This window comes from Microchirus variegatus (assembly GCF_963457635.1).
Source record: "Microchirus variegatus genome assembly, chromosome: 22".
NCBI lineage: Eukaryota > Metazoa > Chordata > Actinopteri > Pleuronectiformes > Soleidae > Microchirus > Microchirus variegatus.
The window spans coordinates 6,749,694-6,774,051 of record NC_139823.1 but is presented as its reverse complement, the minus strand read 5'-3'; the positions used below and the strand labels follow the sequence as shown (position 1 = coordinate 6,774,051).

The 24,358-nt window shown below is 39.9% G+C and overlaps 1 protein-coding gene across 1 annotated transcript; it reads right to left on the bottom strand.

The window, feature by feature from the left end:
• Positions 1-4,810: 4,810 nt before the first annotated feature.
• LOC310942965 (uncharacterized protein) lies at positions 4,811-23,133 on the bottom strand (the record flags this gene model as incomplete). Its single annotated transcript, XM_083908439.1, has 11 exons — positions 4,811-5,229; positions 5,348-5,407; positions 6,991-7,107; positions 8,832-8,849; positions 9,169-9,195; positions 12,943-12,978; positions 14,595-14,742; positions 14,912-15,009; positions 15,566-16,136; positions 16,645-16,754; positions 23,073-23,133. The coding sequence occupies 11 exons, from the start codon at positions 23,131-23,133 to the stop codon at positions 5,201-5,203; spliced, it is 1,275 nt and encodes a 424-aa protein (XP_083764565.1). The 3' UTR covers positions 4,811-5,200.
• Between the last annotated feature and the right edge of the window lie 1,225 nt (positions 23,134-24,358).

Here is a 24,358-nt window from a genome sequence, read left to right as displayed (position 1 = left end):
TATGATGTCGTTCGGAATGTTCCAATTTTCCCTCTATCTGACTTATTTCTCGTTAAGTCAAGGAAACTCATTTTAAATTAATAGCCAGAGTTCATCCCTCCAATGATTTCTCTAATAAAAGATTTAAATTGGAAAATGAGTCAATGCACGTTCTTTGTTTCAAAGATGGAAACAGTTGACCACTTTTTTTTTGCATGTGTACATTCAGTGTCCTTGAAAATGGATAATATACGCTCCTTTCCGTACAATGATCTCAATTATTTTATGGAAAACTTGGACAATGATGTGTCAGACGTAATTAACCTTTTGGGCAAATATCATCATCATTCGTGTAAATGGAACACTAGCACCCCCTCTTTTTTTCAGTGTGTTTCTAATATGAATAACAAGACTGGGAAAGTCTATCTCCACGTCCTTTCTCTTTTCATTTTTTTTTATTATTATTTATTGTTTGTCTTTCATTTCCTTGTTCCCGTGCCTCTGCCTTCTTGCCGCTGTTGCTATTTTTTATTCATACGATTTTATTTTATTCTTGAACGTCTATTGATAGTTGTCATCGCAGCGGCGGCCGATCTGATTGTGACGCACTGTTGCCTATTTTCATCCCACACCATCTGGGTTTTTTTGATTGCATTTCTTTCAAGTGCTTCCCGTCTTGTTTTGTACATGCTATTTTTGCTTGATAAAAAAAAAAAACAATACAGTAATACAATGACAGCCAATAACATATAATTATTATTATTTTTTTTTACTAGATTACTAGTATGTAATATATGCATTTTAAAGGACTTGTGTTTTTTATAAGACATAAATGTGATTATGTTAATAATTATATACATGAGAATTGGTGACATCTAATGGCGAGGCTGCAGATTGCAATAAATGGAGGAAGTGCGTCTGTCTGGGAACTACAGTACGGTGGTCTTGGCATAATAAGGACAGTTGTAAACACTCTTTAACCACTTTCTGAACTCTTCCACTCTCCCACCCTCTCTGCTACAGTATGTCATCATTCTTTGTTGGTTTTAACATCAGGTTTTTGTGGGTGGGGAAGTTATTCTACAGTTTAAGCTGAAACATAAATAAATGCACTCTCTTGAGGTGGGGTGTGGGCTGTAGAAACATGACTGAGCAAGATGGCAGTTTCCAGAGAGCAAGGCCCTTGTCTGAAGTACATATAAAAGACTAATTCCAAAGCTACAGATGTTTAAAATTATTATATGCCGTTACAAACATTGTACATATAGTATTCAGGGTTTGCCAATAAATCTTCCTCAATGTTACACCCTTGACCAATAAAGGGATTTCATGTTTTAAAAGAGAGTTTTTGATTTTTCTCTGACAGGTTTTATATATTTCATAAAAGAGAATGCCATAATATAAAAAAAATTTTTTTTGTATGTTTTCATATCTAATTGAGCATAAGTGACACTATAGCTCACCATAGTTATAGGAGTTTGCACAAGTCAGGGAGAAGTCAGTTGCAACCAGATATGATAATAGAAAAGTTATTATTATAATTTGACAGTGCAGTATAATCTATACACCAGCTAAAACATTAATTCTGCCACATTCTTCTGAATTTCTTTTAACCTATTTATTCTACCCCTTATTTGACAAACATCTGGAATTAAATTGACTCCATAATTGAATCAATACCAGTCGTCCACTGCTGCCGGCAGTGCTCGGTGTAATTGAGTGGTTTCCTGTTGTCATGACTGACAGGTTTAAAATGACAAATGCACACATTTACAGGAACATGTACAGGTTCATTGGGCAACACCACCACCACCACCACCACCACCCGAAACAGGTTTGCAAATATGACTTAATTGAGTTTCAAGTGGACCTGTCACCATAAATCATTTGGATGCCTCCAAACTGTGTGCATAAGTTCCCTATGGTTAGTAATTTACATAGTACGGATGTTTTATTGGCAATCCAATGCTCTGCAGACACCGAGGGAACATTACAAGCAACTGAAAGAGACTACAGCATACAGGAACATAATGTTCATGTAAAGGTGTTTTTTTCCTATTTCTAAAAAAAAAATTATTATTGTAGAAACAAACACACACCCATAGATGTTTGGCAGGGGATTAACACACCAACTCCCACATTTAATTGACTCATCAAACATTATTTACACAATTCCAGAAGACCAACACAAGTGCCAGATGACAAAAACAAAGAAAACAGTTTCTATGCAAAAAAAAACACAAAAAAAAAACACAAGATATTTAAATAAAAAAAAAAAAAGTCTTGCAATGGTCAAAATCAAAAATGAATCATCTAAATGTGTTTAATGGATCAAGATGTATACAGGATAGGAAAGTGCTTCTCCCAAAGAGATTGTTATTAAAATAACCTGCAAAACATCTCTTGCTTGTTTCATCGTTTCTCTCTGATGGTGACATTGTTCTTTGCTTTCCTCTCTGGAATATTCCAAAAGATGGTATAAGGCAGGAATGGTTGGTGCCTTTTAATGATGCATTATCTGATAACATTATCTGGGAAGTGCACTTCAGGACCCAGTGAGTTAAAGGTTAACCCTTTGTTTACATTCTGCTTTAAAACTGTTTGTGTTTACACAAGAGGATCCGACTGCTTGGAGCAAAAATGCAGAGTGGGACGTCAGACAAATTCAGTCATTGTAACCACATTTCTGCCTCCGTGACATTCAATCAGTAAAGGTTTGGGTTTGTGCACTGAAGGGAAACAGTGTACTTAAGCGGATCCCTGTTGCAGTGATTGCAGAGTACAGAAAAGATGAGAACGGCGTTAAAAGGGTAATCAGCTGTTCTGAAGGCATCAGTGGCTATTTCTGAAAGCTTGTACTGTTATTTAGTGGATATTTTGTGCATTCTCACTCCATGCCAAAAAGTAGTTGATGTAATAAGAGCTTTCAGACACACGATCCGCTCGCTCAGCGTGCCAAGAGAAACTCGGTTTATCACAGATTACAGGGTAAGAAGTCAGTTCAAACCAAAATTTGAGCTGGCATCCAGTCCACATGTTCATACAGTAGAATTAATCAATACACGACATCACAGACTTAATATTTCTCGGCTTGAGGCAAGGCTGTTAGGAACAGTCTCTGTCCTGTATTGCAGCTATACGGTGCTTTACAAGTAACACACTTAACATGAACTGCAGCACTATGCAACCGCTATGTTTAAAAGGAGAGAGTACAAAAATGCAAGGCGACAAAAAGACATTCAGAAGTTTATATTTTTTTGTGCTACGGCGGAAGTATTTTTTTTTTCGTTGTTTTTTTTTTTTTTTAAAGAGCACTGCTTCGGCATTTCACAATAGTAATCACAAAATACCACAGCAAGCGAAGTTGACTAAAGATTATCTGTATCAGCTCTGAGGCACCACTGCAGAATATTAAATTCCTATAAAAACCACAGGTGAGTGACATCTGTAATGTGGCGATATGAATGATACAAAAACACTGTGACAGCAACTGACTTGTTCGAATAAAGAGACACGCAGCGTAGAGAATTTCACAGCTGAAATTACCGGGGGGCGCAATATTAATCCCCCAAAAAAAACTGGCCCTAAATATGTTCAACCAACATTTTCCATAATTTGTATACCTCAGTCTAATATTTGTAATGTGTGGTTTCTTCTATTTGTCTGTAAATTGGTCAAGTCAGGCTGCGTCAGTAAAAGGCACTCTAGAGAAGAAACTACTGCACCACAACTAGATAAACACACACTACATTAGAACAATGTCTAATACATTACCACTATGTCCTCCTTTGACCTCTGGCTCATGTCAGGTGAACATTCATCTACTGACTGAAACAGGACTGGACAGGATTTAATGACAAGTCTCCTCAGTACATCTGGGGAAAAATGAATTTAAAAGTGTTTTAAATTGGACGTCCTTTTTGTTTCGTTTTTATTTTTTTCGAGTGTTTAATTCATTGTACTGACTGAGGAGAAGTGTTATAGACCCAATATGATTTAAAAACCAAGCCCCTTCACCAATCAAAAGACACACAAACACCCACTCACACACACACACACACACAGACACACACATACAGTGACATCAGTGGCCCTATGAACACACATTGGACCATTTAAGAGAATTACCAGAATCACAGATCCTATAGGCCTTTTCAAAGGAGATTTCTTTGTGACTGGGGCTCTTGAATAGAACAAAGCCATTGTTAATTGCAACCGAAAGGCCACAGCTTCTGCTACTTTAACAAGTCAATATTTCTGCTGTTAAAAAAAGGTCCTACAGTGTCATCGCCAGGAAATGCAGTGGCAGTTATTGAAGCCCCTAGTTATTAATTTATCCTACATTTATAATGCAGATAACTGTATTGGAAATGACAAAAAATATATATAATTCACATAACTGAGTGGATTTTTTTGAAAATGATATGGATGGCTCAAACTATGAAAGCGATAGAAAATGAAAATCCCACTTGTAGGGATTCAGTAAATTCAAGTGAAACAACTACAACATCACAATTTGTTATTTGTTTATATTCACATTCACTTACTGGAACTAGATGGCAGCTATTTCAACGACTAATTTTTTTCAAAAAGGTAGTTCTGTGAGTTGGCGATCTCATGGTCATGCTGAATTTGAGATTTCATCTCTTTAGTGGCTCCTCTGAAAAAGACTGGATTTGGTTTAAAGTACAAAAAATTGGACCGATTACTTGAATGCTTTTCTGATTTAAAACAATCTTAAAACCCCTAACGTTCACATAGAGGATATTTACTTGCTTTTTTTCTTTTTCTAAAATCTAATTTCACACCGCACACACAAACACACGAGGGGATGACTCAACACCACTTTTTTTTCAGGTCTGGTGCCGATAACAGAGTTTTCAGTAACTTTCAATACATTTATCTTGAAATTATGACAGCATAGCTCACATGATCACTGCAGCGTGGCAGACCTGTGCATCCCATCCAAAATTGGATCATATCAAATTTTATGTTTTTGCTTTTTTTCCCCCCAATATCAGATCCAGTGATTCTGACCAGTATTTGACCGATACTGATACTCATCCCTAACACACACACACACACACACTCACACAGAGAGAGAGCCCTACTCTAGGGCCTCACAGTAATATAGCTCTATCAAGGAGAGAACCTAACAGTGAGATTGCCACGTTGTTGACTGGAGTTGGTGCAGTCAGTCAGTCATGTGATCAGTGCTGGTCTAGGAGGAGTTGAGCAGGTTGCTGAGGACTGCAAATGTTGAAAAAAAAAAAAAAAAACACTGTTAAAGGTCAAAGCATTTGAAAGTAATCCTTGTAACGTGTGGACGTGTTGTTCACAGCGTGCATGTATGTGTTTTGAGTCGTACCCTGGGGATCCGACTGAGCCTCTGCCGTATCAGCCTTGCGCGCAGCCTCTGGATCCGCCTCTGATCATGCAAAACAACAGACAAGGCAAAAAAAAATGAAGCCGACACCGCATCGCATGTCAATTTGAATTCCACAGGCATTTCGGCTAATTAGCTAATTTTCTCACTAATTAACAAAGATCACTTCATGGTGTTGCCTCGGGAAGAAAAGACAAACTGTGAAGCTACACAGTCCCACTGACCATAAATTAGGCATGAGAGTGAGATTACCTAGGGAGGGGAGGGGGGAGTTTCTGAGAATGTTAATAATTCTCACAGCTAATTACTTATCATCACCACACGGTGTAAATTGGTTTCATTTGTTTATGGTGTAAAATTATGTGAAAACCAGTCAGGACTGGGGCTATAAATGCTAATGACATTACCAATTACAGCCTTTTGATTTCATACCAGGGAGAATATTTTATCTTTATTAGAACAAACTCTCTCAGAACGTCTCAGAGGAGAATGATTAATTCAATTGTTCACGAGATGTTTACTCACTTTAAAGGTCCCATATTATACCCTATTTCTCCAAGTTAAACTAGTTCCCTGGTGTCCTAATGAACATGTCTGTGACATGCTTTGGTCAAAATACCATAAGGATGAAGCACCACAGCAGTTCAATCACCCTGCCAAAACAGCCTGTTTAGTAGTATCTCTTATAAAAATAAAAAACTTAGCAGCAGTTAGCATTTGAAAAAGTGATCATTTGCAGGCTCTAGCAAGCACATTACCATCATATATAAAATGTATCCATTGGACAGATAAATCCTCTGAGACTGGAAGTTTGTGTAGAACTCTTTGCTGCACTGTGAATCCAAGAATATAACTTTTCATGGACTATGTGGACTTCCGGTTTTCAGATACCGTTGCCCCTCGCCAACATTCTTGCGTATTATACAGACAAAACGGAGCTCCGCAAGACAACAACTCCAAGAATTTAGCGCATTGTGACGTCCCAATGAGCGCAGAAGTCATCATCCCGTGTTTTATCTCCTGTACTTAGACTGAGGAGGACCACAAAAACATGAGTGAGTCATCTTTTTTCACACTTTGGCAACTGGTAGGGCCTCCAGAGTCCCAAATATAAGTATTAAAATTATTAAAAAGTTGATTTCGCATAATAAGGGACCTTTAAGTAAACTGATAAATAACAGCTTACTATTTACAGCACAATACCTGTGCTAAATCTGACATTTGTTCCATTATCTCTGCCGTTCATGTTGACTGTAAATGACAGCACTGCTGAATTGGCAGTATCGGTGTGCAGGGTGTATGTGCGTTAAGTGTCACTGACAACAATTTGTACAGCTGAGTCTGCTCTGTCTCGACAAAGAACTGCTGACCTACAAAACATGTGCTTAGCAGCCTTTAAAACAGCAAACAAATAACCAGAAATCTTTTTCTGCATCTTACACTACCGTCTGCCGCATGACTGCTTCTTTAATTAAGCATGTTCAGTTGTGATTGTGGATGAAGCTAAGTTGAGACGTAACACTGAAATGACGTTAGACTTGACTTGTTTGCCAAGTTGTATAATGTCAGCTCAGTCAGATATCAAGCTTTGTGTGCATGCGTTATGTAATGAGCGAGGTAATTACCCTGTCTCTCTTTGAAGCACAGTTTCTTCTTCTGATAGGTGAAGTATCCTGCAACCACTCCCACAGCAGCCACAGCGATTCCACACACAATGCCTGCTACAGAGCTGGAACTGGCTTCTGCAAATGAACAAAGATGGCAAACAAATAATGAAAGGATAATTGATACCAGCGCTCGACAGCTGCAAGCGACATAGTCCAATATCACACGGCGCACACAACTGAACTCTACGCATATTGGCCTGAGCTTTCTCAAACAGATGTGTGCGCTGAATGGGGTTTTTTGTGTCACGGCCGTGTACGGATGTTCAGCGACACCACAGGATGCCATTTTGCAATTAAGATAATGAAAGACGTTCCAGCGCTGAGGCTCAATGGTGTGCGTGCACGCCTCAGCGGCTGTGAATCTGTGTGTCGCTGTGTGTAAGAGAGCAAGCAAGAGGGAGAGGAAAGCGAGAGAGAGAGAGAGAGAGAGAGACGAATCATCTGGTTCCAACATTCCCCCGATCTCTTTTCACACGTCCGTCCCACAATTGAGACGACCAAATGAAAGCGTTCACAGTGACAGCATAAATCTGTCTGCATCTGCCACTCGGTTGCTATGACAGCAATGAATGATCGGAATAGTTGTCACGCTGTGTCATTGCATACAGCGGATACCTTTCATAGTCTATTGACATTTCAAGCAAAAGTGGTTCGTGAGCAAAAGGGTTTAATAAATGTTATTTTAAATTCAGCATTTCTTCTTTTATGATGTAACACCATTATATGTACGATATAGTGTAGTGTTCAAGGTCTGGTTGCGCAGTCGGTGCACTGATATAATATCTGGGGCAAAACAGTTCATGGTTGATTTATTATGATGCTACAAGCTTCTAAATTTACTCCCAAAGAAAAAGCAGATGCAGATGCAGACTAGAGAACAAAACAGTTGATAAAACATTAATTTTGAAACAGCTTTTCTGCAATTTAGAATTTATTAACTGTAATTCAATAGATTATATGCTTTAAAACTAATCCAATATATTGTTTTTTTTTCTTCCCCATTTCCATCCCCTTTCCATCTCTTTTAATAACTAGACTGTTATTGTTTCTGCAGTGGCATCAGTCAACATGTAATGGGAGGACATGGTGACAATAGAAGGGCAGATGGATAGGACACAGGCTAATGGAGTATAGATGGTGACTCAGCAGCTGAAAGAAAAAAAGATTACAAGAGCAGAGTAAACAAAGCCACGGACAAAGTAAAAGGTGAGGGAGAAGCCTCTCATGCGACTCAAGGTGAATTAAAAAAAAGGAAAAGGGGGGAAATTAGCCGGTGAAATTGGGTGGAAAAATGTAGGAATGTCGTATTTTCAGGGAGAGCAAACAGGGGTAGATGGATGCAGGCAGCGGCGCGCGTGCACACGCACGTGCACGACTGCAGAACACAAAGTACCAAATTTGACTTGTGGCCAGCAGTAGCCACACGTTTGGATTCTAAATACAGACAAATTAATTTGGAAACAGTAGTTTGGCTAGAAACTGATTTGCTCAAGAAGTTTTAGTATGGAGTCATCGCCTAATATATTTTACCACTTAAAAGGAACAATTATTACCATTTGCCTCCTTTGCCTGAACTTGTCTTTCATGAAATTATGCAAAGACTCTTACTGAAGAAAAAAAAAAAAAAAAAAAAAAGCTTTTAAAATGTCATGCCACAACAAAGCACCTGCCTGGGGCTCTTTGCATAACATAAGACAATAGGGGAATGTGTATACTGCAGGTATGTGTGGGGTAGTGTGTGTGTGTGGCTAAGAAGATGTGTCCAAAACAAAAAAAAATTAACAACAAGGATGACTCACCTTTGGTCTTCTGATCATCTAATGAACAAAAAAAAGAAACACACAATTAAAAATTATACTGCGCCATTTACAAACTGGTTAGTCACACGTTGTGGTAAATGCATATCTTTTGATCAAAAAAAAAAAAAGGAACAACAGGAACAAACCGATGTCACGTGATCTTATTTCCAGTTAAGACGTCGTTATGTGACACCAGAGGATTCATGGGTAAAACACTCCTCAACGTTGTTTGAACTAAAACAGACGTTTGTCTCTGAGCATTATATCCTCTTATAATTCTGTATTAGATTGTTTGTGATGTGTATATTTCATAATAATGAATCAAAAAAGGCCTTACCATTTCCTGAGCTGCCAGCTGCGTGCGCTACAAAGAGAAAGAGAAAAATCTTAATAAAAAAAACATATAAATAATAGCAATTTGTGAATAATTAGAGTGAATGAAGAAGCTGTGAGCAAGATGGTTGTCTTTATGGTAGTTTTTCCTCAACACAGGCATTAAAAGGTCTAGAATTTTTGTCCTAATCAGTCTGGAAACACACACACACTCATAGCAATAAAACATGCTTGAACAGTTTCTTATGTACACATATATAAAAATGCTTTCATAATCCCAGAGAGATTTCTGATATCTGATGAACGGCACACCTTTCTCTGATCTTTGATTCAATCCATATGCAAAAGACCCTGTTATCTTCCCCCGCTGATGCCTGTTTGTACACGCCTGTGACATCACGGCTGCCCTCTGCATGCTTCAACTTGACAAAGCCTTTAATGGCAGAGCACTAAGCATACAGCTCCTTTCACCTGATTATAATGATTATGCCAGCTTAGATGAATCAGCTTTCAGGTGGAGAGATGAAGGGTGAACATTGAAGGGAGCTGCTTCTGTTTCGTGCATTTCTGTCCAAGTGCCTTGTGGCAAGTGATTCATTTTTAACCCAAGAGGTTAAAAACAAGTTAACTTAATCTCATGCTATGGGAACAGAGGTCAGTCAAAGTATAGCAACCCAGCAGAAGAAAGGGTCAAATCACAGTTTATCTTTAAGTCGTCAGGTGCTACAAACTATGTGGCGAAGCCCGTACTCTGTCGGTTTGATGGTAAACTGTAGCCAGCACACCAGGTGCATGCAGACGAACCTGCCTCAGGGTTTTTGTTCATGAGACGCTGATAAAGATCAAAGTAACATGACGTGATACCAGTTTCAACAGAAAATGTCATGAAAAGAACAGGCGAAATGTACAAATGCCTTATCTTGTATGTATTTGGGATTAGCTCCCTTTTGTTTCAACAGGGTCACTCAATCACCAGAGGGAAATAAATGGCTGATAACTGGTCTAACCTACTCGCACGTTGTCATTCATAAATGTCAGCATCTTAACCCTCAAGCTCAACCCTTAATCTTAACTGGACCTCAAAACCAAGTGTTGAGGGTTATTTTGTCACTTAGAAATGGGACACCCCCTTAAATGCAGATACGTCTTCAGACTGTAGGGGGCAGAATAACGCGAAAGCTGCGTCCAGTCTGTCAACTCCAAAAAAGAAGAAGAAGAAGAACACATTTAAGTCACGATTATTTATTACGATCCGTTTGTCAGTCAAGTTATTAGGTTGTCAGTTAGTTATAAGATGATACTCATACAAATACCACAACCACGGACATATTCAGCTGACAGTTACCACACACCACGGCTTATTGAAATGTCAACGATCGCGTGTCCCGCACCGGCCGGCTATTGACAAAAGATCGTAAAATAAAAATAAATGTTACGCGACTATGTAATCCATAATATGGGCCTAAACTAAGATAATACAATGATTTTCATAATTTTTATATCTCTATTTACTCTCTATCATCTTTGTGATGTGAAAACACGCAATGCATTCTGGGTAGCCCTTGCTCCCAAGCCCTTAAACCATGGATGTATAATATGAACTGGATACAGCACCACCCCTCTGCCTTGAAGACAATTTTTACATGGTGGCCACTGTGGGTACTGCAACAGAAAACCCCATAAAAGCCCAAAAGCCCAAAAAGCAACTTTCCCATTGACCGCAATAGTAAAAGAGACGCCTGTAAAAGACACCTCGAGACATGGACATGGGTTTTTATAGATCTTTATATGGTAGTGACACTACTGCGCATGCTCTATGGGCCCCATAACCCGGAAATAAACTCGGAAGTCAAAAAACTTTTTTGGCATATGCGCTGGGTGAGCAGCTTCCTAAGAATGAACGGAAGCGAGGGGGCGGTGCTCTATCCAGTTCATATAATACATCCATGCCTTAAACTAGCCCCTCAACTTAATTTTTCGGAGAATCGGGACAGCACTTGCACTAGCGGGAGTGCGCAATTTTGAGATTGAGGGTTAAGATTGAGGGTTAAGTAAGGAATTGGAATTCACCCATTGTATGTTTTTGTTTAACAACTGGGAAGAAAATTACTAGCTGAGAAGGAGGAGGAGGAAACGGAGAGAGGAAGAGTGGAGTTTACATCCTCTCTGGTAAGTTCCCTCATGTGCTTGGGAAAAGCTAAAGGTAAACAGATGGTGTCCTCCATTTGTTGCACTCCCACTCTTAGACGATCAATAACTGATACTAGGGATTATAATTCAGAGCTTCTTAATGTATTTTGGTTGCTCTCCTACAAGAGCATCTTGCAAGTTAAATTTAAGGCAACATTGGTGACAGAATTGTGATATTAATCCAAATATGGATATTATCTTTTCTCATCTGTCTATGAGAATATCTTCCAGATGTTGGGCAAACACATGTAACACACGGAACTGCGCTATAGTCTGTGATTTTAATCGACCATGCTGGAAACTGTCGTCAGTGGGGACTGTGAAACGCGACCATATTTCACCAGGGTGTGATGGGGATCCTTTTGACTGGTGTTGACTTAGATTAAAGCATATTATCTGTCAGGGACAATAACTTACATTGACTCTACATTCACAGGGGGGGAAACCCCAAGTGTGCAACTGAAAGCAATTTCAGACTGGGCAGGGCAGGGTAGGATCAGTGACCTAATTTATGGCAGATATAACCTCAAAGGCAAAACGATCCAGTGACTGATACTGGAGGTAAATTGGCAAAGGTCTCTGTGCCACATTGTAAAGCAAAATTTTCCACAGATAACTGTGTTTCAAGTATAACTATATGTTCAGCCAAAGCTCAAATACACCTGTGTTGATATGTATTTAGTGTCCACTCTTTCTTCTTTTACTCACACTTTCTCCTCTTTATAATTCCTTTATGTGCTTGCGTTTACGGCTCTACTTGACTTTGTGTAACTTTTAAATATTTACAAATGTCCATTACATTCAGGGGAGTGAACTGTGATAAAATCACTGAGGGCGGTTCCCTTTACTCAAACCATACCATGTACAATAGAGGAGGTAAAGCTGTATGGGCCTAAATCCAATCTCATAACCTTCTCAGATGATTTGTATTTTTTTTTTTTTTTTTTCCTGAAGAAAGGCACATCTGTTAACCATTAATTTGTTCGTGAAAAGGGAGTTGCAGGAAAAATAGGACATGAGAATTCATCAAAGCAGGACATGGACCCATTTTTCATATGCAGTTCTGGGGTCAAATGAAATGTAATATGCTGCTAAATAACGTATTCAGAGATACACTTTCAGATGGCCTTGTTCGAGAGGAAATGAAAACAATCGTAAAAATGACATCCTTCACATCTCTTTACTCGCAGGTGGTTGCTCAGGGAGGAGCAGCGCTGTAGCTGAGTCAGAGTTTGAGAAACGACGTACCTCACACGCAGACCAATGCAGGGTGGAGCCTGAAAAAGCTCACTCATCAAACACTTCAATAAATGCAGTTCAGTGAGTTTCCAACTCAGACCTTCCTCTGTTAACACTGCTATGGTTCCTTAACATGCCGCTTCACTGTTACTGTGGTAATCGTGTATTAAAAACAAAGCGGTTTTAACTACTGTCCTCTGGTGCCTTTGCAAGATGAAAACAACTTTCATCAAACTCATAAGCAATTACAGTGGTTTGTTTTACTTGGGCTCCAAAACTTGGCTCCAGAAGGGTGGAGGCTTATTTAATGTGGTTTGAGAAAGTAAAAAAAAAAATTATAATAACACACCTGCATTCACCTCAGGTGCTTCAATCTCTTCTTTACCTGTTGGCAAGCACAAAGAATAGAGTCATGTTTGCATCCATGCGTGTAATATCCACATGCAGGGATCACTATAGCCACTAATCTGTTAATCACCTTGAATACAATGACAAAATCATCAGCATCTCAAAAGGGAATTATCTTGCAATGAAAGAGGACTGTATCAGTTCATTCATAAAATGCCATTCAAGGAAGGTGCTGCACAATTATTATACACAGTATAATCCTTATTTAGGTTAAGGTAATCGGTGTCTTACTCAGACTATTGTCTTTGGAATATTTTAGTACAGATCTTTCTCAGTGTTGTTGCTACTGTGATACAACATGACATGTTATTTGTAAGAAGAAAAAAAATGTAGCAGAGAAAAGGAGCAGCAGATGCTTCAGAAACAAGTCTGTACAGTTTCTTCATGTAAAGGACATGCATGTTTAAGGGGTGAGATCATCTGTAGAATACATCGAGTTCTACTCAGAAATAATAATCGGTGGATTTCTTTCTCTAGAGGACCAGACACACACTCTAAGAGATTATGCAACGTTCCAAAACTGTCGGGACAATGAATAGCAGATACTTTTTTTGACACATTTCACAAGTACTTAATCTTAAAACCGATCATCTTTGATTGACTGTTCTGAATGCTGCGACAGTTAACCGTTGTGCCAGGTATTGTTTTTTTTAATAACATGCCATCATTCTTCATTCACCACAGAAGGGAACAGGTCGTAAGATGAGGAAATAAACAGCATAAACGGTGCCTTCACGGTTGAACATTGTTTGCTGAATGGTACTGATTATGATTTGGGCTTTGCATGATAGAGTCTTAAGATACAATGATGAACGGTAATCACTAACCCACTCACCCATGTAGCAATATCCTATCCTATTCTATAATATCACATATATATGTCATTAGTTTGAAACCACAACTTTCCCGTATTGTCAGTGTCAAAAAAGAGACAAAGGTAGAAAGCAGAGGTGGAAAGTAACAAAATACATTTACTCAAGTTACTGTATTGAATACTTTTTTTGTGTATTTAGTACAATTTGAAATCAGGATTTTCTATTTTACTTGAGTACATATTGACTCAAGTATTGTACTTAGTTACTTTATAAATCCTATCTGTTACTGAGTAAAAATCAAAATTCAGCACAATGAAGACCTACAGGGGGAAAATATACACCAGAACCAGACGAATGATGATGTGATTAGCACCAGCACTGGCCCGTGAACATAGAGGGCGTGCGCCAAAAGTGACGGAATATCCTGTGTCGCACCGAGCGTGAGCTCCAAAATAGTTTTGGATTTCTGAGCCCTTGTCATATTTCTACTACCCTCACACCCCACGCAAAGTAACTAAGTAACTTTTACTTAAAGTACATTTCAAATGAACTACTTTTTACTTCTACTTGAGTACATTTTCAGATGACTACTTTTACTTCAACTTGAGTAACATTTAATCAAAGTATTGGTACTTTTACTTGAGTACAATATTTTAGCACTTTTTCCACCTCTGGAAGAAAGTATATGTCTGTAGCCATCAAACTCTAAAACACTGACACTGGGATATAAACCATAAGTGTGAACTTTGCGCAAATGTACATCTTTGTATTTTCTTACCTGGAGGAAACTGGGCATGCAGTCCTGTTCTGTCATTTGAGACAATAATTTCCTCAACAACGGAAATCAAATTGGTATCATTAGTTTTTTCAGTTGGCTCTTCCTCTTTATCGTCTTCTTCTTCTGAAGACACATCATCTGGTCCGATCTATAAAAAGCAGTATTAAATTGTATATAAACATAAAGATGTAACATAACTTAACAATGACTTCTCTAAAGCCTATGTATATACACTTCTATTTAGAATGAAATGTGTCTGCATAGCTTCTATTTGTCCAAGGTGACTTTAATAAGATATACTAAAGGGTAATACTGACCGCCATCGGAGGACCAGGTGTCACATCAGGTTCTGCAGTTGTTTCCTCCTCCTCTACATCGAATGCTGGTTTCTCAGTCTCTGCATCAGCTGCTGGTTCTGGACAAGAGAACACCAAACAGAACCAAGAAGAGGTCAAGTATTAGTTCATTTATTTGTTTTTACCATCCATTTACCCAGTGTCCTGGTTTGTTTGAATGCACCGTTGGACCGTGCGAAAACAGAGAATGTGTGGAAGGGTATTTTAGTGAGTTAGTAGAGGAAGTAGGGGGCATGTTGAAGTTGTATGAGACCTCAGATTAAAGCTCATCCACATCCTGAAGCATGTTCTTATTATGATTATACCTGTTGCTTTTCAGTGTGAATATTGATATTCCTGGTGGAAATGGAGGGTATGATACAAGCTGATATAAAGCAGTGGACATTGTGGCAGAGACTAGAACCTACAAACTAATTGAATGAGTTTTGTATTCACTGTGACTGCACTATAACAAACATGTGCTTGATTAAAACACTGCACAGCAACAATGAACAAAGAATCATTCTGGGATCAAGGTAGGTTTTCAGTGAGGAAATAACTAATAACGTATTAATTAACAAACACAAAAAGTGTAGTTCTTTCATCATTGTCAATGTATGTTTTTAAATGGATTACCTTCTGTTGCTGCTACTGCATCTGTGTCCTCAGCTGCATCTGTGTCCTCAGCTGCAGGCAGTGCTGCATCTGTATCCTCAGCTGCTGGAGTTGGTTCTTCTTCCCCAGCTGCTGGAGCTTCTGGTTCCATTGTATCTTTTGTAGGAGCTGCTTGTTCTGTTTTATCTTCTTCTGGAGTTGCTGAATCTGCAGGAACTGCTGCTTCTGTTGCATCTTCCTCCGTAGCTGCTGCTTCTGTTGCATCTTCTTCAGGAGCTGCTGGATCTTCTATATCTACTGCAGGAATTGCTGGTTCTGTTTTAGCCTCTTCAGGAGCTGCTGGTTCTGTTGCTTCTTCTTCAGGAGCTGCTGGATCTGCTATATCTACTGCAGGAACTGCTGGTTCTGTTTTATCCTCTTCAGGAGCTGCTGGTTCTATTTTATCCTCTTCGGGAGCTGCTGGTTCTGTTATATCTACTGCAGGAACTGCTGGTTCGGTTTTATCCTCTTCAGGAGCTGCTGGTACTATATCTCCACCTGCAGGAGCCACCTCAGCATCTGGCTCAGAAGCACTTGTCGTTGGTGGTATATCCTGTATTTGGCACAAGATGTACTTTCTTAAAAGTGCATTTGTGTCATGAAATTATCCAGATAAGCAAATCTTAAGACTTCCACAGTTAAGTCGGATTTTAAGAAGACCCTAACCCTCCATATCCAACCAAACACACACACGAGTCACACATGTTTCAGTCAGCTTAAATGTGTCAGCTTATCAAATGGCATTTGGAGATAGATTTTTGTGTCCAGCAGCGTTCCACTCTGTATGATTCACTTGGCTCAAAGCTGGACAGGAGATCAGCGAACTGCCACGGTTTATGGATATATATTCACTATGTTAAAGGTCAAACCCTGTAGCAACACTGCTGGCTAGCCAATTGTTTGAGTTGAACACAAGGGCTAAACACAGACAAGTGTTGCAGTTATCTACAAATAACCAATGTTTACCTTTCTATGACCCAGCCTCTTTCAAGGTAAGTTGTTACAAATGGTTTCACACAGTAAGCCCCCCCCCCCCAACACGGAAAATTCCCTCTGCTCACCTTTGTCATATCGTCGGTTTCCTCGCCAGGTACTCCGTCGACCTCTGGCACTGCTGCCACGGGGACCGGAGCCTCTGTAGCCACTTCCTCCTCCGCTGGTGCAAGATCATCTAAACAGAGGAGAAAGTATAGCGATTCAGTAAACATCACATAACTGACAAAACCAGTGAAACAATCCTTTTTTTTTTTTTTTAAACGAAGAGAGGAGGCAACCATGACAACTCACATTATGTCTCAATTTGAGTTCCCCTTGTGTTTCAGGGACAGCTTGATAATATTCATTGCCGTGCATTTGGAGGCCAAAACTAATAAATCTAACCAGTAAGTTCATCCATAGGTCTTTAAAAGCATGACCACACACGCACAGCCACACCCTGGCCAGATGCTTGGTGACGGACACGTCATTACATCTGACCTGTCTGAGCCTCATATGAAGTCTGGACTTCAGCACTGCAATTGCAACTCTGTACTAATGAGAAAGAGCATGTCAGACTGAGACTGTGTGAGAAATGGTGTGTGTGTGTGTATGCGTGTGTTTGAGCCAGTGCTGTGACATTCCCCTGTTGAATGTAAGGAGCCGAAAACAGCAAACTCTTCTCCGACATGATTGCTCTCACCCAGGCGCTGGTTAACCGGGACAGTATCTTTTCTCCAAATACAAATATCAACCCATGAGTAATATTTGTCTACAACATACAACACTGCATTTCCATAATATGATACAGTAACATGAAAACAAGTGAACCCAGAAAACAGGAACAAAGGTATCAGAAAAAGGCATCATCCTTTTCTGGCGGGACGGATCAATGCTTTGCCAAGTGAGATTGCATCGGACTTAGTGGAGCATTGAGGGAGAGAGGCATGACCAAAAGTGAAGTGATTCCATCATATCCTCTGGAATTGAGCTGTTCAGGTGACATGTGGGCTCAGACACTCGGCCCACGCACATGTTCTGCCTTTTATTTTCTCTCACTCGCTGTTTTTTCCACTCAAATGTCACTGCACCAAGCAATCAGAACAGTCGTTGATTTCAAACGTGATTCGGGGCTAAGTGAAGAACACGGGCACGTGCGTGTGCATGTATCGCGTGGGCATGATGCATCTTCATAACCTTCTTGGAAATCAGTTCAAATCAAAGATGTATTATGGCGCTGCACTCGAGGTAATGAGGCAGAAATAAGTAAAGATGCCAGCTGATGTGTCTCCTCAGCAGTCTGCCCACACTCACTCACTCACTCGCTAATCTTCTACCGCTTTATCCGCCACATGAGGGTGGCAGGGGATGCTGATGCCAATCTCAGACGCTGACATAAGGCGAAAGGCAAGGGTACACCCTGGACAGGTCGCCGGTCCGTCTCCCTTCCACTCTCACACTCATAGCTACGGACAATTTAGAGCACATGTGTCAAACTCAAGGCCCGGGGGCCAGATGTGGCCCGCCATGTCATTTTATGTGGCCCACGAGTGATACATTGGACTTAAAAATCTGTGTTAAAATAGGTCTATGCTGCTTTAAGGCGTGCGTTGACCATAAACTACATTGCCCACAATGCATGGCGATTGCGTTACCCGCAAAGTGACGGCACCACCACTAGATCGCAGCGTATCATTGTACATGCATCATGCGACGAGTGAAATTGAATAAGTAATAAATACAGAAAGTTATTTAGCAATATGTCCAATTTGCCTAATCCCCAAATCTGCATGTTTTTGGACTATGGAAGGAAACTGGAGAACCCCGAGAAAACCCACACACACACACGGGGAGAACATGCAAACTCCATGCAGAAAGGCCCTTGTTCTGACCGAGTCGCAAACCCGCTTGCAAAGGCAAGCGTGCAAACTACTACACCAACCACATGGCCCGCAGTCTACCTGCATTGTCTGATAAAACATCAAAATCAAACAGTGGAAAAGTTCCCTCATGCTTATGTTTGTATAGGCAGATCGAGCGGGGGCGTGCTTTTGCATGACATTGTGCTTACATGCACACATATGTGTGAAGTATGTAGCTCTCTCATGTAAACTCTGTGTCTGTTGTCACCCATACTGTACGGAACATTCTGTTCCCAATCTATCCAGTTTGCAACTTCCTCCTCTAACACAACCTCTGCTACAAACACACACACACACACAATCTCCCTCCAGCACAGACACACAATTATAACACACCTTTTCCCCTCATTCGAAACACACACACAAAAAAAACACACTCTCCCTCTCTCACACACACACACACGTATGTAACCGTGCACAACACAACTTCATCCCCACTCTTACATGTTGAGTAAGTGGTCTCCTGTTTTGAGTTAGAGCTGCACTGGAACAAACAGTTGCACATTCAAATCTCTCCCTCCTCCCCTCCTTTTCTTTCTTGTCTTTAACTCTCTCTCTCTTTCTCTCATCTTTCCTGTTCCTTCTCTTTCTCCCCCCCCCATTCTCTCTTTTCCCAAATCTTTACTCAATCTGTTTCTCTGCCACTGCTCTCCTTGAAGGCAGATGAGTCATCAGTGTGTCTTTGCCATAGCTGCACGCTATTGCATGGGACCGTACAGCATGTGCAAAAAAAAAAAGTCCCGAGGGGTGAACTCTAAAATCAGTTCATTTTATACATGTGGGAAACTAAACACTATTAGTCACAATGTGCTCTTTGAAAGGAGGCCTTGATGGATTGATAATCAGACATCCTCCCGTTTTTAATATGGATTGAATCTCCAGATAGAGAACAGTTTGTGACTAATACAACGTACCAACCTGAAGTGAATCATCCGATTTTTTTTTTTTACCGTTGGTGTGACTCAGATCTTTTTTATCAATGTGTGAACACAGAAAACCGGTCGTCAATTTTAAAAATCAGACGTGTGTCACTTTGGTATGCGGTACCAAGATCGGATACACGGCATTATGTGGCTGTGACGTGAGTGACAACCGTTAACAGTCAATGACTGTTCAAAAAAAAAAAAAGCTAAAGACTTTCAGAGAACACCTGTAGCTGTGAATCTGTTCAGTCAGAGCTGATTCCATTGGGTTTGAACATTTCGGCTGAAACATAAGTTCATAACCAGATCAAAAACTGCATTAAACTACTACTGCTATAGTTGTATATTTAATTCAAATGTCATCTTCATCATTATTCTAGTGTCTGTGTGTGGCACAGTGAGCAGGATAGACAATCCTACTCTAAGACCTGTAATTATTCAGTTTGATATTGTTTTCTTTCTTTTTTTTTTAAATTATTATCATATTTAACTTGAACTGAAGAGCAGTTGGTAACAAACAGAAAACATGTTTTGTTCTCTAATGGGTCCCAAATGCAAATGTCAGGAATGTAGCTTTACTCTTTTACAAAAAAAGGGGGAAATGTTTCTGCGATTGAAAACCACTTCACCACTTTAACATCCTTTACACTTTAAAAAACACTCACGATACGATACGATCGCGTCACTCCGATGTTCTATATAGTCACTGAAAACAAGACTGTGACACTGCTTGGAATATATTATGGGCAGTGGGAATCTGCTTCTGGCAAAAAGGTAAAGATTCTATTCGGCTGTTATTTGGCCAAAGTTTTGTGACAACATTCTAAGATATAAGTTCTGTAACTCGTAAAAACCTGAACTCCTGTTTTGAAGTGTCCACACTAGCAATTAGGCAGATGCCATGCAGCAGTTTTACAACAGGACGTTCAGACGCGTCACCTGTAAACAGGACAACACCAGGTGTAAGACACACTGGTGTCAGGGCTGCAACGACTATTCAATTAATCCATAATGAATCGATGACTAAATTAATTGTCGACTCATTTTGATCATTAATTTATCGGTTTGAGTGTTTTCTTTTAATAGTTAAAACCGGTTTTCTGATTTGTTGTGTTTCCTTTGCTCCAGGTGACAAAGAAATCATTCAAACTGAATCATTTCTGACATTTTATGGACCAAACAAGTCCTATAACCGAGAAGATAATCGCAAGATTAATCGATTATGGAAACAAACCTACTCACACGTGCTGTACTTTCCATTTATTTGACTGAAAACTGGGACAACATTGAGACTAAAACTTGTAATACTTCTTTTTTTTTTTTTTTTTTACAACCTGCAGATTCGCCCCTCTTGGCGCCTCTTCATTACATGTTCACTTCCTGATTGGCGCCACCAAAGAAAAACAGAATAATCACCCTTTTCTTTTTTAAATATATGATCTATGCTTCTTCTGCGTCTTATGAACAAGTTATATTTAGTGTTAAATGACTAACCGCTCTCAGCAAGTTCCACCATGTTGGTGAGCTGCTATGACAACAGCCGATACAACATCGAGACTGTGTTATGAAACATGCACTATATTGTGTTTCAGACAAATTACGGAAGTTTTAGGCGCTGGAATGGAAAACTGATTACCTTGACACCTGATATCATTCTTTGGGAACAGACTCGTGTATTCTTAACTTTCCTTTTTTGTCCAACTCACTTTTGTTTTAACAAACTGAATTCACTGCCTATTTAGTTGTGTAATAATAATCACAGTAGGACGCGGCTCACGTGGCATAAATTGCAGGAATTTAATTTTCGGACTCTTTGGGTCCACCGGCTGTGGCATTGTGCAAGATCACCTGGTGTGCATGTGCTTGAATGACTAATAATGCGTGTGGATGCATGTGTGTGTAACTAATAACCACACTTTGCCCCGTAATAGTACACCAGAAACTGCCTGTTCATGTTTGTCCAGTGTAAGACGGCACCTCCGCGCACATTGTTCACTCGGGTATGGTTCTATTGTGTGTTTGGGGGACAGAAAGTGCCGTGTTTACACCAATCACACACACCTTAAAACAGCCCCCATGGGAGCAGTGAGAGAATCTGTGTGTGTGTGTGCACAAGAAGAACAATTTATCAGTTGGTAGGTGAAGGTGTAAACATAGACAAGTCTGCACACATTTGTACACACACACACACAGACACAGACACACACACAGAGCTTGTTTTACTTTCATCTTCCCTGAAGACCCACACACACGGTTTGTAAGCGACTCCTGCACAGACTCACATTAATTACCCACTCCCACATGTTCTGTACATTAAAGATGTTATAATAACACACACCTACTTTCTCTTTCCCTATCTATCTCACACACACACAGATGCTGAAGGCCCCTGGGGGAGAGGAAGGCGCTGAAACTAGTTGAGTTGCTGGGTGTTGTCTTGAGCCAGAGCTGGATCTGGTTACTGGGACACTCCCTATCCTTAACTTGGATAACTTGCATGCATGATGTGTGCTCACATGCAGCTGACCTAGCAACCCTTCTCTTCAGTGTCAGCGTGACGAATGAGTGCGCGCACACACACGCAGGCAGACCAGCAAACACACCCACTGAGATTTCCTGTGCCTCAATACTGGGCTTACAGTTGGGCATATAGATAAAGAAGTGTGTGTGTGTGGGAAAGAGACAGAAAAGGAACCATGCACATGCGCGTATTGTGCGTTTCCTCTTTTTGTCTGGTAATAAAAAGTGAACCGGTAGAGCGAGAATACGCCAGATTACATCCTTGTTCACCAACGTTCATCTGGTTTTCTGTTTGCATATTTTGTTTGATGAGGAGGCCTGTTGTTACCCAGACTTTCTCTTTCTTTTTTCTTTCCAGTTTTTTCTTTAAATAATTTAATGTTTCCACTCTCATTTAACTAAAAACATCTCTCTTTATCTTCTCTCATCATCTTATCTACTTTTTCAACTATCTTCAGTCCAATGTGCATGTTTGCTTTAACTGAGGGTTTGAAAACCTGACATTATTGTATGTGCCTCAGGGAAGGGTAGGGGCCCATGAGCCAGCAATAGACCGAGAAACAAGAAGAAGAAGAAGAGGGATCACAAAATGAAGAATGAGAGATACAGAGGAGCGACGTGATGATGGGAAGTTTGAGCAGCAACGAGGATCAAATGAAGATAATTACTGATGCAAGGACAATGAGTTCACCACACCCGTGTGGACCAACAAACTCCAGTCCTGTCCATAAATGATATTAGCAAATGACATGACACAACTATTTCCCTAATAATGTCAAAGGCTGTTGAGTGGAAAACAAAAACTGCACGAGTGAAGATGAAAAACACTGATTTGTTTTCATTTGTTGAGTCAAAGCAGATTCAAATAAGCAGAATACAACTATTTAATTGGCATGGCAACAGGGATCCAGACAGTGGACAGACTATCACACACACACACACACACACACACACACTGTGGAGGAAGATATGACATATGATGAGGAGAGAAACTGGAAAATGGAAGATTGTTGAGATCCAGGGGGAAAATAAACAAGTGTGAAGACAAACAGAGACTGAGATGAAGATGCACCAACACAGAGCCAGACAGACACATTTGCAATAATGAGCTGATTAATTGGACAGACATAATTAGCCATAAATCATTACCTTGTGCCTTGGCGCCGGTGGCCAGCAGGCTTCCTATTAGCAGAATCCACAGGTATGACATCATGGGAACACGGTGTTCTGGCTTCAAATGTACCGGGGCGCACTCTCTCTTTCCGCGGCTTTCAAACACGACAGCTCTCACCGGCTTGGATGCTTCAGGTGGATCAGGAGGGGCGTGTGTGTGTGTGTGTGTGTGTGAGCGTGTGCGTCGCTGTCTGTGCCGGTGCCGGTGCGTCTCCAAGGTGCTCAGATGATGTGCTCGATGCGCGCCGCCGCGGACCCGTCGCCGTCTCCTTTTGTTTGAATTGGGGAAAAGAGAAGGTCCAGTCTTTATTAAGGTGGGCGGGTCTTCTCTCAAACACACACACACACACACACAGGCGAACAGACGTGAGGGCTGTGTGTGTGTGAGTGTGTGCACGTTTTCCTCACTAATCATGGGTGGGTTTTGCGTTTTGGTTTTGGGAGACAAAAAAAAAACGACATTACCATGAAAGCCATTGTGAATTCTTTCATTCAAGTCACTACAATGTTGAGATAATGCGAGTTGAGCAATAGTTGCATAAGCCTGTGTTGTGAAAAAAACTGTTGAATTTTAATTTCATTTCAGTCACGAGAGCAGTAGTAACATCTAAGTAACAACATATATATCGCGATATCTTCAGTATCAATATCACAAATGCTCACTAGACACAAAACATAATTGTTATGAAATGCTTTGCCTCAGATAAATGACATGTTTCTATATAACTGTTTTCTGTCTAAAGAAATTAATAATAACAACAATAATAATCATTAAACCATAATAATGAAGTGATCTCTTCAACTTTTACTCAACTTTTAACACGTTAACGTCAACTAAACATGAGCAAATGTGCATGTTTAATTGTGTAACACCTTATTGATACTTTGATATACCCACTTTGTAATAATACTAACTCAATATTAATATACATATCGTATCATATAATCTTCAGTATCAATATCACAAATGTCCACAAGACACAAAACATAATTGCCTGGTGAAAATAATAATAAAACCATAATAAATAACTGATCTGTTCTGAACTTTTTTAATGTAGCACTTACCAGAACAAGCCCAACAAGTCCTAAAAAAACAAAAAAACAACAACAACAAAGGAAAAACAGTTGAAAACAACCAGGAGTCTACATAAAGACAATTAACTCAAACCTTAAACTTAACAATTCTGTTAAATTAATAAAACAATCAATCAATAAAATCATGGACTGACAAGAAACAGGGACGAGCAGAAAAGCCTACTGCC